Below are 17557 nucleotides of genomic sequence, written 5' to 3'. Positions count from 1 at the left end.
AGGATTTGAGAGAAAACCTTAAAAAAAAAATTGTCAGGGAACCTGTCGAGTCTTGCCATTCTGCATGCTCTGGATAGCTTGCACTATCTCTTCTGTGGAAAAATGTGTATCTAACTCTTCTCTCATTGCATCTGAAATTAAAGGTATGAGCAACGGTTGAAATAAAACATTCCATAAGAGATCTACTCGTAAAAGCAAAGAGTAATGGTCCTTAAAATGTGTGGTAATACTTAATGGATCAGTAATCAAATTGCAGTCAGAAGACCTAATCTGTTAAATAAATTTTTGAGCTGACTTTCTTTTAACTGAAGAGCTACGAGTTTACTTGGCTTGTCACCGTGTTCAAAAATGTATGTTCAGATTTCAGCAATAACTTCTCAGCCTGGTAAATTGATAACATATTAAAGTCAGTTTGAAATTTGAGTCTCTTCTTGTAAGTTCCTGGATCTGAAGAAGTTGCATAATTTGAGTCTAGCTGAAGATTTTCAAGAGATAATTCTTCAAGTTTCTTTCTTCGTTGTCTCTTTATACCAGCTGAGTAAGAAATAATTTGACCTAGAGCATATGCTTTCATAGCTTCCTAAGTTAAGGAAGGTGAAGTTTCAGGAATGGAGTTTAACTCCAAAAAGATATGTAATTGTTTTTTTAACAAATCATAAAACTTCTTATTAAATAGAAGCAGGGGATTAAATCTCCAGCATCTGGAGCTAAACATCCTATCTTAAAACTGGTAAGAAAGTGTTAGTGGGGCATGATCAGTAGGTCTCCTGCAAAAAGCCAATACTGTATGTGTATCTCAATGTTCTAAATGTGACAACACTTTGCTGTGTTTAATCGTGTTTAAACATTTAACATTCCAGCTGGAAAAATTAACACAGGGACCACCTGACTGAACACTGAATGAGCTAGTAGTCATTGATTACAGCAGGAAGAATTATTGAGACAAAATAAAATTACTTTTTTCTGTCTTGATATGTCTGAGAATGATCAGAAAAAAAGCATCTATAATTCATACGAACATCACCCATTATCATACAACACAAATCTCCGCCGAACTTGCAAAGAGAGCTCTGTAACAAATTGTAAACATACCAGAAAATTGGGAACAACACACAGGTTACAGATCGAGTATTTAAGTAAATAAGATCAGGGTTGTATGGTCTGTAAATATTGCTGATATGAAGAGTCAATGAAGTGTAAGATAATGCAGTTTTTTGATGACATTACATAACCAAACCATTCATGGCACATAGAGATATTACATGAACCACCTTACTCACATACTGAGTCGAACATTGTTTGGAAATAATCTGCTAATTACTTGTGTCCTTAATTAGCAGATAACTTACTGGGCTGACTAGGTATATCGATCACAACTCTGATCTCTGGTTTTAGAAGGTATAAATGTCGAGATGCAAGTCTTCTTCGATTATGTCGCATCGAGTCGAATCACAAGACTTCAAGTCTGGGACTCGAATCCAAGTCAAGTCCAAATCATGTGACTCGAGCTCACAACCCTGCAATGTACTTCACCTCAGTTTTTCATGTGATATTATGTCAGGATGCAGAATCAGTAGATCTTGAACAGATTCTTAAATTTGTAATCCCACGGTGTATCTAAGTGTATTACAAGAAACATTACAGTTTTTTTTTATTCTAAATCAACGGAACAAATTGCTTTGTAAGATGAGTCACTGTTTGAAAGTGCTCAAAACACCATTGCCCTGGCAACATTTACTGGCCAAGTCAGTGCAAATGTTACAAAAACACATCTGCATCATATGACATTTACAAAACGACTGTTCATTTATTAATGTAATGTTTGCTTTTGTGAGCTGTCACATTAGTTTCAGGTGTGTTTAATTATGGTTGGAGCTAAACCAGGATCAACATTCCCCACCCATGTTATACATGCATGTTTATTAAAACTGAACCTACATTATAAAAGTGACCCAAAATTTGAGTGCCTTGAAAACAATCATATAAAAAAAGCTATTGATTTAGTTCACTCAGAGATTTGTAAAGCTCAATTTCTTCCATTACTAGCTTGAACATACCATCAAGCTGCACTACACTTATGAGACTAGACAACTCAATAATAATAAAAACATACACATGATATTATACACAATTCTGGATCTTTAACTAAAGAACAAACCCCCTTCACATAATTACACAGTCACTAAGAGTAAATAGACAAAAACCTAGCCTGAGTGCATGCAGATATAAAGCATGTTATGTAACTGAGAGTAAACAGTAAATAAAGTGTTTTTTTTTTTCAGTCAGGTGTGTGTGATGTCTCTGTTCTTGCTCACAGGCTTTTAAATCTCACACAGAGACACTGAGGAATTATCAGAAACTCCAAATCCAGCATAGAGGGGTTCAGTGAATGTGAAGGTGGATGTGTGTAAGTGCGTGAGTGTGTGTGTGCCAGAGACGCTGTAGAAAGACAGAATGCCGGCTGACACGTCCACATACACTCCAACTCTGTTTGAGGAGCCTGAAGGGTCACACTTGGTTTCCGTACTATTGTGGCAGACAGTGAATCCGGAAATAGAGCAGTTCAGACTCCAGGAGTTTTCATTGAATCCAAAACAACAGTTTACATTCCTTCCTTTCCTGCTGATTCCTTTATATGTCACTGATATATCAACATCTCCAATCCATTCAGCTTCCCAGTAACAGCGTCCAGACAGACTCTCTCTACACAGAACCTGATGACGAGAATCAAACCTCTCTGGATGATCAGGATATGACTGATTCTCCTTCACAAATGTCACCTTTCTGTTCTTCTTAGACAAAATGAGATGAGTGTTTGCTGTGTTTAGATCCAGTGTGAGATCACAGGCATCTGAACACAAGAAGAAAGACATTTATAACACAACAATAATCACTAAAGCTGTGTGTCTGTGAATGTTGTGAAGTTTGGCTATAATTGTAGGGGCCAAATGTCCTCACTTATATAGTGACATACTGAATTGTGGGGACATTTTTACTGGTTTTTGCTAGTTAAAAAGACTTATAAATCAACTAAAACATATTTCTATTTAAATCTAGTGTTTTGCACATGTTTCTGTGATGGATGATTAAGGAGTAGGGGTTGGGTTAGGCAATAGAAAATATCATTAAACTAATATAAAATCAATGGAAGTCAATGCAACGTCCTAACTAATATGGTGAAACAAACATTTGTGTTGGTGTGTGTAAGAGTTTGGCTCCGGTGTTAGATCACAGGCATCTGAACACAAGAAGAGAGACATTTATAACACAACAAAAATCACTAAAGGGGTGTGTGTGTGTGTGTATACTTACATTTGTGTAGTCCTGCTATAATTCGGAATTCTCCTCCATGATCCACACTAGAAAACACACACAGTCTCACATTTGGCACATCTACTGTAATACAATCGGTAAACACAAACACACACACACACACGCCTCTTTGTGCTCAACATACTTGAGTTTGTCCAGTTTTTCAGAGAGTAGCTTGACTCCTGAATCTCCTGGGTGATTGTAGCTCAGATCCAGCTCTCTCAGGTGTGAGGGGTTTGAACTCAGAGCTGAAGACAAATAATCACAGCCTTTCTCTGTCACCATACATCCAGACAACCTGCAAACACAGCAACAGTCCACATATCATTAAACTGGCTTTCATACAGTTACTTGTGCAGTTTGCTTTTGGAGTTTTTTTGTTGTTGTTTTTATTTTTTCAGTAAAAGCATCTGTGCATTTTGATTCGTAACAAAGCACTGTTTGCCAGAGGAGAACTGGCCCCCCCGACTAAGCCTGGTTTCTCCCAAGGTTTTTTTCTCCATTTTAACACCTATTTGCCACCTGATGTCACCTGTTGGAGTTTTGGGTTCCTTGCCGCTGTCAACTTTGGCTTGCTTAGTTGAGGACACTTGACATTTGACTTGACATTTGATATTCAACAGTATTCTTGACATTTATACAACAGTGCTTCTGATCTGCCTGCATTGACACTATTCTTTAAGAGCTGCTGTGCTGCCAAAATTATGTGAAGTTCACAACGTAATTTCGGGAGGAGTGAACCCATCTAATCTTTCAATCAGTGAAACTCAAACATAATATCAAGAGGAGGGAACCCTAATCTTTCAATTACATCCAGAGCATATAAGCAGCTACTCACCCTGCTCTGGCATCAGTTGTTTCGATATCCCTCCACCTTCCCAACTCCACCACATAAATTAGGCATCTCATCTATCGTACTCCTCTTCCAGGCACTAGAAGTCCCTGGGGGGTATATCCAAGCTCGAGTTGAAGCTGCTTCCTCGAGCCCCTCCACAGCGGACAGCAAGCCAAATACGCTCAACCTTATTAGCTCAAAGAATTTATGAGGAAACGAACTCGTGAAGTACCAGTTATCAATGTAAAGCTGCTTTGACACAATCTGCATTGTAAAAAGCGCTATATAAAAATACAAATACAAATACAAAAATTGAATAATACAGAATTATTTATTTATTTTCCTAAATGTAGTAATGTATTAACATTTATACTTTAGTAAAGTAGAAATCTATTTAAGAACACGAACAAAGTATTTCTACGTTGTAACTAGACACCAGTGGCCAGTCTACCTGGATATAAAAAAGTTGTGTCTAGGCTCTACACTGGGCTTAGCTAGTCAACATTTTTTCTGCTGAAGAAATAAAGGAAGACAGTAGTGCACGATCAGTTTAAGTTTCAAGAGAAAGATGAATCAGGCCTATCCTGTTAGTTACAGCTTTGCTCTCAGTGCAGCAACGTGGAGGCTTTCAACAGTTACTGTTGAACCAATTGTTGACTCAATTAGCTCATAGCTCATTGACTCATTAGCTAATTTATCTCCACATATTATGCACATGGGATATAGAATGAGAACACAATATGAGAGACATTTATAACACAACAATCAATAAATGTGATTTAACTAAAGAAACACACAATGAACAATACAGTGGAATAGCTATGTAGACATTCTTTCCCAGAATGTTTCTGTGATCTGGTAGCAATTCTTCCATGGCCCAGTATTGGATTGCGACCCAGAGATTGGGGAATTCTGATCAAAAATGTTTGTAAATTGAAAGCTCTAGAGGACTCAACAATAAGGACTGCCCGATGGCCCGGGGCCAGTGTGAACGACGATCGGGACAGAAGACGGAACGTCACTTGCCCGATCGGGCCAGTGCTGTAGGGTGTGCGTTATATATCATCTATGATATCGTAATTGTTGATTTAATGATCTGATATTATCGATTATGTCCCTCACTTTACAAACAACAAACAAAAATACACCCATTGAGTGCACGCATGTATGGAAGCATATGTGTAGCAAATTTCAATTTGAAATGTAATATGCAAAATGGCAATGCATTTCTGTATTTGAATTTACATTTTCCATATCATATGAGCAATGTTTGGAGCAAAATGATAATTCAAATTTAACAATATAATTTACATTTGCTATTTCCTAACATAATTTTAATATATAATTTAAACATATTTTAACGCTTTATAAGTTGCAAAATTAAAATTAAAATGTATCACAGAAATACAAATATATATGTATAACATGATCAAGCAAAAATTGTAGCAAAATGATCATTTAAATGTTATTTTTCTTAATTGCATTTGCATTCACAGTTAAGACACTTGAGATTGCATTTTCATTCAATATGCCGCAATGAATGTAGCAAAATTCAATGTGGATTTGAAAATGCATTTCAAGCCGATCACGTCTCCGCCCCGCCCTGTCAATCATTGCATCAAGGTGGGGCCAGGTGTTGGAAACATGGCGGCAGCATAGCCAAGAAGAGCGAGGCATAAACTGATGAAGCTGAGCAAGAACAGAGAAATGTCAATGTTTCTGAAGATTATGCACGTCCGTCAGTGATATAACCGTACGTTATTAGAGGCATAGATATTTATGGTTAGGACGACTCATAGAGAACGTGCCTGGCGCTCATGCACCTTATTGTGAGGTGAGCACGCTCACGTGTCTGTAGAAGTGCTGAAACAGACGCATCGAGTGAGCCGTGCTTTACAACAGGTTCCTTTACTCATAGAAATAATCTTAAACAAGCTGTCTGAGATTATTGCTTGCTCTATCAGTATAGTTTTATGTTTTACTCTTTTTATCGTTCTGATTGTTTATCCATCATATTAATAAAATGATAAAGTCCAGGATGCTAATGAGTAGGCCTATTATTTATATAATAATAGTAATAATTTCTATTCCCAAAACATAAGGATGTTTAAACCCCTCTTTCACACACTAGAAAGCACCCCACCAAGACCTGCTCCTAAAATTCATTGGTGATGTCTAAATTTCCCACTTCTCCATTTTAGAAACATTTTAGACTACACAGAATAGGGTCATTCTCTGGGTCACATAAACAAATTTCATAGGCCTATTTTTTCTTCTTTTTATTTTTTTTTCTTCTATGAAACAATTTAATTTTACAAAATTTTATTTAAAGCTTCTCAACTGCAAATGTTTTTCAACACTGTACACTGTGCATGCTATCATGCCACAAAACTCCAGCACATCCCAAAGGCACTCTATTGGACTGAGATCATGAGACTGTAGAGGTCATTTGAGTCTAGTGAACACATTGTCATGTTCAAGAAACCAGTTTGAGATGATTTGAGCTTTGAGACCTGGTGTTATCCTGCTGGAAGTAGCCATCAGAAGGTAGTACAATGTGGTCATAAAGGGATGGACATGGTCAGCAACAATACCGAGCTGTGGTGTTTAAATGATGCTCAATTGACTATATGCACGGTTACTTCCCTCAATTGACTATATGTACAGTTACTTCCCGGTTAAATCTAACCCTAACCCTTCAGTTACCCTTACCTACTTACCTAATTTGCCAACAAACCAGTTTTATTGATTGCAATTAAGATGAAGCTAATGGGAACGTTTGAATAAGAAACACAGTGTTTGTTATTAGACGCATACACATGCAACATTTTTCCACCATTTTAAATGTTATTTTTAATTTGATGACTAAAAATATTTGTTCATCCTTCTGAGATTGTCCCCATTTGTAAACCAAACATTTCAAGATATAGGAAATACAACATTTGATAGAAAACACTATCATTAAAAAATAAAAAGCACATTAATTAATTACCACTTTAACCAACAGATGTCAGCAGAGGAGCATTTATTGGCTCATATTAGACATTTCACGTAATATTGTTTCCACAAATTTCACTTTTGAAAAAATATTAAACATCATAAAATCAATAGGTTTAAAAATAAATGTCAAGGCTAAGTAAGAAGTACTCACAAAGTCTCATGAAAAACAATAACTTTTCTTGTCCACGAATTACACAGAAAACCAGCTCTCCCTCCCTTAATCACTGACTGAAGCTGTCAGTCAGTGCAGCACAAGCTCACTGATTTCGACTACTTGTGAAAGCTCTCATTTTGTTCAGTGAATCTAAGTGCACAATAAACCCTTAGTTTACAAAAAAACTTTTTAGAAAAAAAAAAGATTTAAATATCGAATTTAATTTGCAGAGGAGAAACTGAGGGATGCATCTTTTTAATGTTGTCTTACGTTTGAATAACTAAATTAAAGCTATATTCTGATCATAAACTAAGTACTATTGATTTTGTTAAAGGTAACTCAGGACATTGAAGACAAGTGACGTTTCACGGGAAGTCTTCCAGCTGGCTTATATTATTGCATAAGTTCTAAAGAATGTCCCGTGCATATGGTGCATCGGTACTAAGGGGCCCAAATGGGCCAAGAAAATATCCTACACACCATCACACCACCAGCACCTGTTCACATCAGACCATAGTGCTTTCTATGTGAAAGATGGGCTTAGAAATCTTCAGAGAGATTTTTGGGAACAGAAATTATTAACATTATTACTATTATTATAAATAACACTCATTAGCATATTGACTACGCATCCTTAAATTAATAGGCCTATAAATTATGCATAAACAGTAATCAGAATGATAAAAAAAAATTCTGTTGTATTTATTTGTGCTATTACTCGTAATTTGATTATTTGTTACTATTTTATTCCTTACTGTTTATTTGCCTAACAATATTTAAAATGTAAGTGAGTTATTCTAGTAGCTTTTGGTGTCATAACCCTATTTTTTGAGGTTAAATGTAACAAACATTTTGCAGCCCAGATTATTTTATGGAAAATCATTTACCTCAGTATCTCCAGTTTACAGTTTGGACTCTTCAGTCCTTCAGAAAGAAGCTTCACTCCAGAATCCTGCAGGTCATTGTTACTCAGGTCCAGCTCTATCAGAACAGAGTTTGAGGATTGTAAAACTGAAGACAAACTTTCACAGGACTGAGCAGTGAGATTACAGCACTGTAGCCTGTGTAGAAAACAAAACAAACAACAACTACAACAACAACAACAGTGATGCGTTTATAGTCTGGAGTTCGAAACATCCTTTAACTGTAGTGATGTACTCAAAGCTAAAACAATTTTCTCTTCATAAAACTTCAAAACAATTTTTATATATCATCACACACATTTATGTACATTTTTCTGAACACTCTTTGCCAACAAGTAAAATCAAGGCCTAATTAAAATGACTAACAGTATATATAAATGAATGCAAAGAAGACTCTTACAGTGCTCTTCTAGTATTTTTTATCATAGGCATCAGTCGCATCAGTGCCTCATCAGATCTTCTGTATTTCTGAAGTTCAAACATCTCTTGAGTCTCTTCTGACTTGAGGAGCACAGACATCAGACGAGACCACTGAGCAGAGGAGAGATACTGTGCTGAAAGATTTCCTGAGCTCAGATTCTCCTGAATTTCCTCCACAATGTCATCTTTCAGTTCACTCAGACAGTAGAAGAGATTGATGGTCCTCTCTACTGATTTCTCCTTCTTTATTTTCTTATTGATATACTCAACAGTGTCTTTAACATTCTTTGCTTTCAGTTCCAGTTTTGGCAGTAGTTCCTTCAGGTTACTCTGATTGGACTCCAGAGACAGACCCAGAAGGAACCGGAGGAAAAGGTCAAGGTGTCCATTCTCGCTTTGTAAAGCTTTGTTGACTGCAGCTTTATGAAGCTGAAACTGTGACTTTTTGGAGAAATACCATTTCAGTTTTTCTCTCCAGGATTCAAGAAATGGGTTCAATTTCTTTTCTTGGCTAATCAAAAACACATAAAGAGCAGCAAGGAATTCCTGGACACTGAGATGTATGAAGCTGAAAACACTTCTTGCTGCAAAAGCCTTTTCCTCCTGAAAGATCTGAGTGCATAACCCAGAGAACACCAACCCTTCACTGACATCCAGTCCACATTCCTCAAGATCTTCTTTGTAGAAAATCAGATTTCCTTTCTCCAGCTGTTGAAAGGCCAGTTTCCCAAGCTTCAATATGATCTGATCAAAAGACATTGTATTGGCTTTAGGTTCAGGATCATCACAGTATTTTTCTTTCATCTGTTGCATGTGAGAAATTAAGAAGTTTGTGTACATCCTTGTGAGGGTTGTTGGTGTTTTGTCATTGCTCTCTTTATCCAGTAGAGGCTGAAGAACAGTGAGAGAGATCCAGCAGAAGACGGGGATGTGGCACATGATGTACAGGCTCCTGGATTTCCTCATATGACAGATGATGTTTCCAGCAACCTCAGAACTGCTGTTTCTATTAAAGTATTGCTCTTTCTGCTCATCATTAAATCCGCGCACTTCAGTCACCTGATCAATGTAGTTTCGGGGTATCAGACTGGCTGCTGCTGGTCTGGATGTGATCCAGATGAGAGCAGAGGGAACCAGGTGTCTCTTGATAAGGTTTATTATTATTTTACTCACTGTTGTTATTTTGTGAACATCTGTAATTATGTCACCCTCTTTAAATCTCAAAGGGAAGCGACATTCATCCAGCCCATCAAAAATGAACAAGACCTTACCATCATCTTCTGGAATAGAGGGCAGCTCTTCAGTACCACTAAAGAAGTATTTGTGAATCAGTCCCATAAGACTGCAGTATTCTGTAATCAGGTTTAGCTCACGGAACGGCAGAGGAAAAATGAAGGATATATCCTTATTTTCTTTTTTTTCAGCCCAGTCAAGGATAAATTTATTGACAGAGACTGTTTTTCCCACCCCTGCGATCCCCATCATTAGCACCTTTCTGTTTTGTTGACCATTATGGACTTTGAAAATGTTATTGCATTGGATCGGTGTGTCTTTGGCATCATATTGTTTCTGATTACATTCGATCTGTATCACCTCATGGTCATTTACTCTCCCTCCAGTCTCATTCTCCACCACATATAAATCAGTGTAGATATTGTTCAGGTTTTTCTGATGACCCGTCTGTGAATTACCAACTAATATCTTCTCGTAGTCCTGTTTTAATTTGTTCTTCAGACGGACGCTAATCTCATGAAGAGCAGCCTTACTGTGCTTTGAGCCTTTGAGAAAGAGGAAAAAAGTAAGTGATCAATTTTAATAAAATTATAATAAAATCTTTAGATAAATTCTAACCTGGTCTTTGATTTCTATTACCAAAAACATAACAACTGCACATGTGTGATAACTTGAACTCTGTGCTTTTACTACATTGAAATGAATCACACTCATACTTCAACAGTGTTATAGATAAATTAACTAAATTAATAACTATTGTTTCTTACATCGGAATGAATCAATACTGAATTTACTTAAGATGGATACCGACACCAATTTTTTTTAAGAGCTGCTGTGCAGCCAAAATTGTATACCATGATATACCATATATATCATTCACTGGGATACATAAATCACACAAACACATCAGCAAAGCTAAAAGTCAAACCATCACAGTCACTGTGAATTAAACATTACCTTGCTTGAGTTTGTTCTCCAGCTGCTCAGCCAGATTATTCTGGTTCATCTTCCTCAGGATGTCCACCGTGATCTTCACAGCTTCTTCTGGTCCAAAACACTCCACCATCTTATCCACAGTTTTTAACCTATCTGCATTCTCCATGTCAAACTTTGATATACACTCTTGATCATTCCTTAAGTGCCACTGAAACTTCTTCAGTTCAGCTTCTTCCAGTTCATTCAGTGATTTCTCAAGCAGCTCTTTAACTGATGCCATCATCCTTCACTGATTCACAGCTGCAAAAAAAAAAAAAGAAAAAAAGATCTTAAGTAGTTCACTCTTAACATGTTATTTGGGCTATGAACTGAAGCTGTGATCAGATGACGAGTCTCAGAGGACACCTCATCCAAACTCTCCAATCTTTTAAACAGTCACTGACTACATTTACATGGACAGCAGTAATCTATTTATTGACCTTATTCTGGATAAGACAATATTATGATTAAGATGTTTACATGAGTTGCTTTTACAATATTCCTTTCATGTTCCCATTTTACATGTTATAGGACATAGATTGATTAATGGCAAATGTTATTACGTCCCCACGGCACTCCGTCCGACATCCTCTACAGAATTTCACATTTCACCACACAGTTCGTCTTCGTTATGGTACCATATACAATTTTGAGTGTTTCACTTTTAATTTTACGAAAGCTTCTAGTGCAGTAAATTATTTGACATGCTATACGTGCAAACAGATATGAAGCCCCGCATATGACATGCAAGAAAAAATAAATAAATTGTGTCTGGACCTCATGATTTACTATTTCTTTCCTTCATTTTGAATCATGTGCATGATTTATAAATCGAGGGAACAAATTAGTAACTGTGCGCACTATTTAGTAAATGGAGGGAACGAATTAGTAAATCGTTTAGCCTACTATTTAGTTTCCCTCTCATGTGTGGGGCTCTGTAAATAGAAGACGGTAGATACAAATTCTCCAGCAACAGGCCTCCTGTGCACTTTAATTCGGCAACATTTCATTCATGCCACTGCGACAAACTCAGAGGAACTGGATGAGAGGTGAGGTGAGAGGAATTTGATTTGTGGCTTCTTGCTTGTATCTTACTCTCTTGTTTGCCGTCAAACGGCTGACCACTGCCGTGTGTGTATTATGTGTCCTGTAGCAAATTGCAGCGAAAACTCCCACATGAGGTTAATAGCGTGATTAAGGTGTGTACATGTCTATAATGCGACTAAATAATGCGACTAAAATAGGAATACTCCACCTGTCTTAATTCGATTTGTGTTTACTTCGAGTATGACTTTAGTCGGATTAAGGTAATCAAAAATCGCTATTTACATGGTAGTTTCTTAATCAGAGTATTGTCTTAATCGTGTTAATATCGGAACGGTGTTGTCCATGTAAACATACTCACTGATCCCTCAGTGACACACAAGAGTTACATACAAGGCTTAATTATTGCTTAATTTGCAAGCAAATTTCACATTCTTTATTAGTTTAGATCGGTGTGAGATTCTAGAAACATCTTGTGCCCTGTCTCTTTTCATCATGTGATCTTTCTCTGTACACCCTAAAAGGATTCAGGCCTCGCGTCACAGTTATAAGTGAACGTATAGTCCTTATATGTACTTCAGTTACTGAACTGTTAGTTTCACTTCTTATTTTCTAATTATATAATGTACCCCTGGACAATGAACTGTGTGCCATGATTGAACTGCACTTTATGTGTCTGTCTAGTCATTGGTACCCAGGTATACCTGCTTTTCTGTGCTAGATCGCTCAACCTGAATAGATCTTTTTAAAATACTTGATCTCCAAATTATTTTATCTAACAATCGGTGTGTCCCAAACACGTTCCTGGAGGTCCCCAACACTGCACACACATGCATTTCGGGTCTTGGAGTCTCTACTAATAAGCTGCTGGTCTGAATCAGGTGTGTTTGATTAGGGAGACAAGCAAAATGTGCAGTGTTGGGGGGCCTCCAGGAATGTGTTAGGGAAACACTTGTTTAGATTGTTCTCTTTATAAATGGGAATCAAGTAGGGAAAACACTGTGAACATCACATATGCAGAAAAAAGCCAAAAAATTGGAAGTAGAGATCAGAATTGTGCACAGCAAAATGTCAAAGAGAGTTAAGGTGCAGGAGGTTACCAGCGCAGTTAACCGAGCAGGGGGGCATTTCCCAAAAACTTTGCTAGCCAAATATTTTCACAAGATCTCTGTTGGTAATGATGGAATTTGTGACCATAGTTGCTTTTGGGAAATGCACCGCACAGCACTAGCTATCCAGTTTCAACAGCGAGAGGAGGTAAATTGCAGGTTGCATATGGAGGGAGAGGAGAGTGCTTGCATTTGGACTTGTAGCAACAGGACAGAAATGGTATGCATAATTGAACAGAAGCTCAAATCAGAGATAGACAGACCTACTACCCCTGGCTTGTAATGGAAAAATCAAGTTTGAGCTGCACAACATGTAAAGCAGTGAGACATTTGGGGCCAGAATAGAGAGTTTTGTACTTTGCTGGTACCCAGAATGAATTGCAGCATAACGTTTTTTGTTTTTTTTTGTATATTGTCACCATTGTTGAGATTCATATTCTGATTTTTATCTCTGTGTGCCTGAAAAGTTAAATTTTTGTCATTTTTTTCTCACAACACTGCTGGATCTCAAGCTACTATAATGAACAATTCAAAATTAATAAAACATCACTTACATAATAAGATATTAAATACTGCATGAGATCAGTAAATCAGATTACTACATTATGATTATGTCATCATTAATACATACATCACACTGTGTCATGATCACCGTCTGTTCCTGTCAGTTCCCAGACTTCATTTCCCATAATCCTCCCTGCCAGTCACATGCACACACTCCACTCCAATCATCATCTGCCACATACACCTGAAGCTTGTTATCTGGACTATAAATGACTCACACACACCCCTCCTGATCGCAAAGTTTTGTTTACCCTGTGTGACATTTCCGAGCGTTTCCCTGTGTTTATTGTCTGCCTGTTTATTGTTACTGATCCTGCCTGTTACCTGTTTATTGATCCGTTGCTGCCTGTCCTGACCCTTGCTTTGTATACCGACCTGTGAGTGATATCTGCCAGTCCTGACTTCTGCCTGTATCTGGATTACGATTCTGTCTACCCTCTGCTGTACCTGTTTGATCCTGTTTGACCCTGCCTGTACGACCACGCTTACCTTTAATAAAACGCTGCATTTGGATCCCCTGCCTGAGTCTGCCCATCGTTACACACTGATTATATTTTCAAATTTTTTCTTGCAACAAAACGGGAGCATTTATGCGTATTAATATTTCTAAAAGCCTTGTTTAGAACTCTTAAGTATTATTGTGTATGATAGATATTTTGAGAAATTCTGACACAGAATGTTACTGTACGTTACACTTCATATTCAACAATGGTTTGCATCTGCCTGCATTGACACCATTTTCTTTAAGAGCTGCTGTAAAAAGTGCTATATAAATAAAGGTGACTTGACTGTAGACAGGCAAAATGATGAAAATAGACCTTTACAATTTAATTAGTTAAAATAAAGGTTGTGAGATGAATGTTCATATATATAAACAAAGATACAGTCATATGAGCCGAGAAACGTATGAAACATCAGAAAGTTATGTTTTGTAAATTTGAATTTAAAAGTTTTTAACAACCTAAAAACAGATATGCGCAGTCTCAAAGCTGTCTGATAAGTCTTGAATCGATTTGAATGTATACATTTCATTTAAATCTATATCTATAAATATTTTATGAAGTAGTATTTACTAACCATGTAACCGTGCCGATGTTTCTTGTTCCTCCCCTGAACTGGCGTCTTGAGCAGAAGTTCTGAAGCTCCTTTCATAAAGACCTGAGGGAAGGTTTTTTTCTTCTAAACGTAAATCTGTTAAACCAGTACCAGTTTTTCAAGAGACAAACAACACGTAAGTGAAACTATGCAGAGATTCACTATCTGTCGTTAAAAGACCCAACATTTCTGACATGCCATTTAGTAGAATGATTGCAAAATTACAGGTAAAAAGAGACAAACAACATTAAAAAAGACAGATAAACAAAGACAGACGGACCACACTGAAATATATAGTTAAGAGACAAAATGACATACAGAAATAGACAGGCAGCACTGTCTGTGGAGGTTTCACTGAGCTCTGGCATTAATGACATTGCGCCACACATTCTGAGTCAGGTGCTGGGACAAGATAAAGTTCAAAGTCCAAAGTCTTTACTGTCACATGCACAGCTCCCAGTACAATAAAAAACTTGCTTTGCTTTCCACCATGAATGCCATTAAAAGAAAGGAATAAAATATACGTACATAAGTAGAAGAAACACATAAATTACAAATATACAAACAGCGAAATATATAATAGTGCAATATAACAATATAGTTATATAGTGTCATTAGTGACTGTGGTGTAAGACTGAATGTATATGAATGTATAAGGTATATTAGAATGATGTCAGGGTCAATGAATGTTTGACCCATTTAACATTCTGATGGCTGCTGGATAGAAACTGTTCCTCTATATTCGTCTACAGAGGGAAATCAGGTGAATTCTCTCATCTATTGCATTGTTGATGAGGAGGATGACATTCTGCAAACATTGAACTCTAATTTTTTAAGCTCACAACATGCATGTGCACCTGCTTATCCATCATCCACTGAAAAAGAACCTTGTTTGTTTTTTGGTCACATGTGTGAGATATTCGCAATAATACGGTAATGTGTGGTGGATTGAGTCATGACAGGAGGAAGAGCACTGGGCTGGGGAGAGAATGTTTTGTTATGATAGCAGCTGCCGGCTGAAGAAGATTATACACTTTATGTTCCTGCAAGTGATGAACTCCCTCTTTTTTCTTATTTTAATGATAAAAACTTCTGAAGTGCTATTTCCAAGCAATAATTTGAATTTTGCTCATATGAATAATAAAATATATGGTTTACATATTATAATAAACTTTTGTTACATTGTCTAAATCTTTCTTTATTTCTTGTTCACTCACATTTTAATCTCATTATACTTATTTTACAAAATTAAGATTATTTCATGGCTTAAATTATGTTACCCAGTGACTGACATATCAAAAATGTTACATTCAGCTGATGCAAATTTGTTGACTTTTGAAACTCAATTTAATTTTTTTAACCAGAAAATGAGTGGTTTTCATGCATAGATTTGTTTTTATTGTAATTTATATCTGTTGTTCCATTATTAACCCTTTGCAGATTTTAACTCATATTTTTACATAACTGTTTTCATCAGCAGGATTAGATACATCAGTGATTTTCTGCTGTTACAGTCAGTTTAACTGGTAAAATCCTCAGACAGGTAAATGTGTCATTACAGCAAAAGAAAGGAAAAACTGTGTGAGTGAAGGTGGTTGTGAATGTGTGTAGATGTGTGTTAGTTACAGGATCAGAGAATGACAGCGTTCCTCTGTCATAGTCCAGATCAACTCTCACACAATCAAGCTTCTGTTTAACAGGAAAGCCAGACTTTGTAAACACGTTGTACTGCACACTCCAGGCATTGGTGTTAAAGAAATCACGTCCCTTCCTTTGGTTTGTTGCTGTAGTTACTCCAAGACCCCAGCGTGAACAGCCTTTAACCTCCACATCCCAGCAATGTGTTCCTGAATTAAACCCCTCTGAACCCAGAAGACAGGAATAATGGTCAAATCTCTCTGGATTATCAGGAAGTGGTTGTTTGTTCTCACTGTCTTTCAGACTAGCCAGATCATCAGACAGGACAAGAAATGGATTTGCAGTGTTTAGATCCAGAATCACAGGCGCTGTTGAGACATAATGAACATGCTTTCATTCTGGCAAAAAAACAAAACAAAACAGAACTGTGGAGATCTACTGTATAACTGTAACTGTTCCACCTTGAAAATTAAAGGTTCTTTAATAGTATTATGATAACACAAAGAACCTACTACTAAATTATTAAAATGTTCTTCACGCTAGAAATGGAGGAACTAAAAATGGTAATTGCACGGTAGCGTTTCACTTCAGGGAGCGCTGGAAGCAATATTTTTGAAACAGTGTTGAGGTGTTTTTGGGGGGCTTTTATGGTGCATTCACACTTGTCATGTTTGATATGATTAAAATGAACTCTGGTGCGATTGCTTGGTTAGTGCGGTTCATTTGAGCATGTGTGAACGCTGCTATCCGAACCCTGGTGCGCACCAAACAAGTGGAGCGAGACCACTGAAAAGATGGGTCTCGGTCCGCTTCCAAACGAACTCTGGTGCAGTTTGAATGATATATGAATGCAACATGGACCAAAGACATGCAAACGAACCAAAAACAGGAAGATGAGAGCCTAAAAAGGACAGAATCCTCACGCATATCGGTTTTTCTTGTCATAGTTGCACGTTTGCCCATAACAGGCATCAGACGCGAGTCTCCTCAAGGCAGATCGTGTGTGTGACCGAGGGATTCCCGCCGCGGTTTTGACTCTGCTCTTTAGACATTTTATAAGCTCTTCACAAGTTACCAGCTGGCCAAAATACCATCATATGCAGGCTACGCACAAACAACGAGCGCATTTATCTCATCACACAGCATTGTTTTGGATGTTTTTCAAAAAAAGCAATATGTCATAAAATCCGACCAATCAGGTTGTGAATGAATCCCTGTGCCTTAAGGTTGGTATCTTTTGGTTCAGTGATAAAAT

At 37.2% G+C, this 17557-nt stretch overlaps 1 protein-coding gene across 3 annotated transcripts; it reads right to left on the bottom strand.

The window, feature by feature from the left end:
* Window positions 1-1686: 1686 nt before the first annotated feature.
* Window positions 1687-15748, bottom strand: LOC125246276 (NACHT, LRR and PYD domains-containing protein 12-like). Of its 3 annotated transcripts, none has more exons than XM_048157217.1 (8): window positions 14983-15052; window positions 14647-14727; window positions 10835-11113; window positions 8625-10422; window positions 8189-8362; window positions 3458-3610; window positions 3313-3359; window positions 1687-2851 (listed from the first exon to the last, which is right to left on the bottom strand). In XM_048157217.1, the coding sequence occupies exons 3-8, from the start codon at window positions 11094-11096 to the stop codon at window positions 2322-2324; spliced, it is 2964 nt and encodes a 987-aa protein (XP_048013174.1). In that variant the 5' UTR covers window positions 11097-11113; window positions 14647-14727; window positions 14983-15052; the 3' UTR covers window positions 1687-2321. The 3 variants fall into 3 exon arrangements, with proteins under 3 accessions (XP_048013174.1, XP_048013172.1, XP_048013175.1); XM_048157215.1 differs by having other exon boundaries at window positions 14647-14760; window positions 14983-15032; XM_048157218.1 differs by having other exon boundaries at window positions 2819-3238; window positions 14647-15748.
* Between the last annotated feature and the right edge of the window lie 1809 nt (window positions 15749-17557).

This window comes from Megalobrama amblycephala, linkage group LG14 (genome assembly GCF_018812025.1).
Source record: "Megalobrama amblycephala isolate DHTTF-2021 linkage group LG14, ASM1881202v1, whole genome shotgun sequence".
Classification (NCBI taxonomy): domain Eukaryota; kingdom Metazoa; phylum Chordata; class Actinopteri; order Cypriniformes; family Xenocyprididae; genus Megalobrama; species Megalobrama amblycephala.
This window is presented reverse-complemented; position numbering and strand designations above follow the sequence as displayed.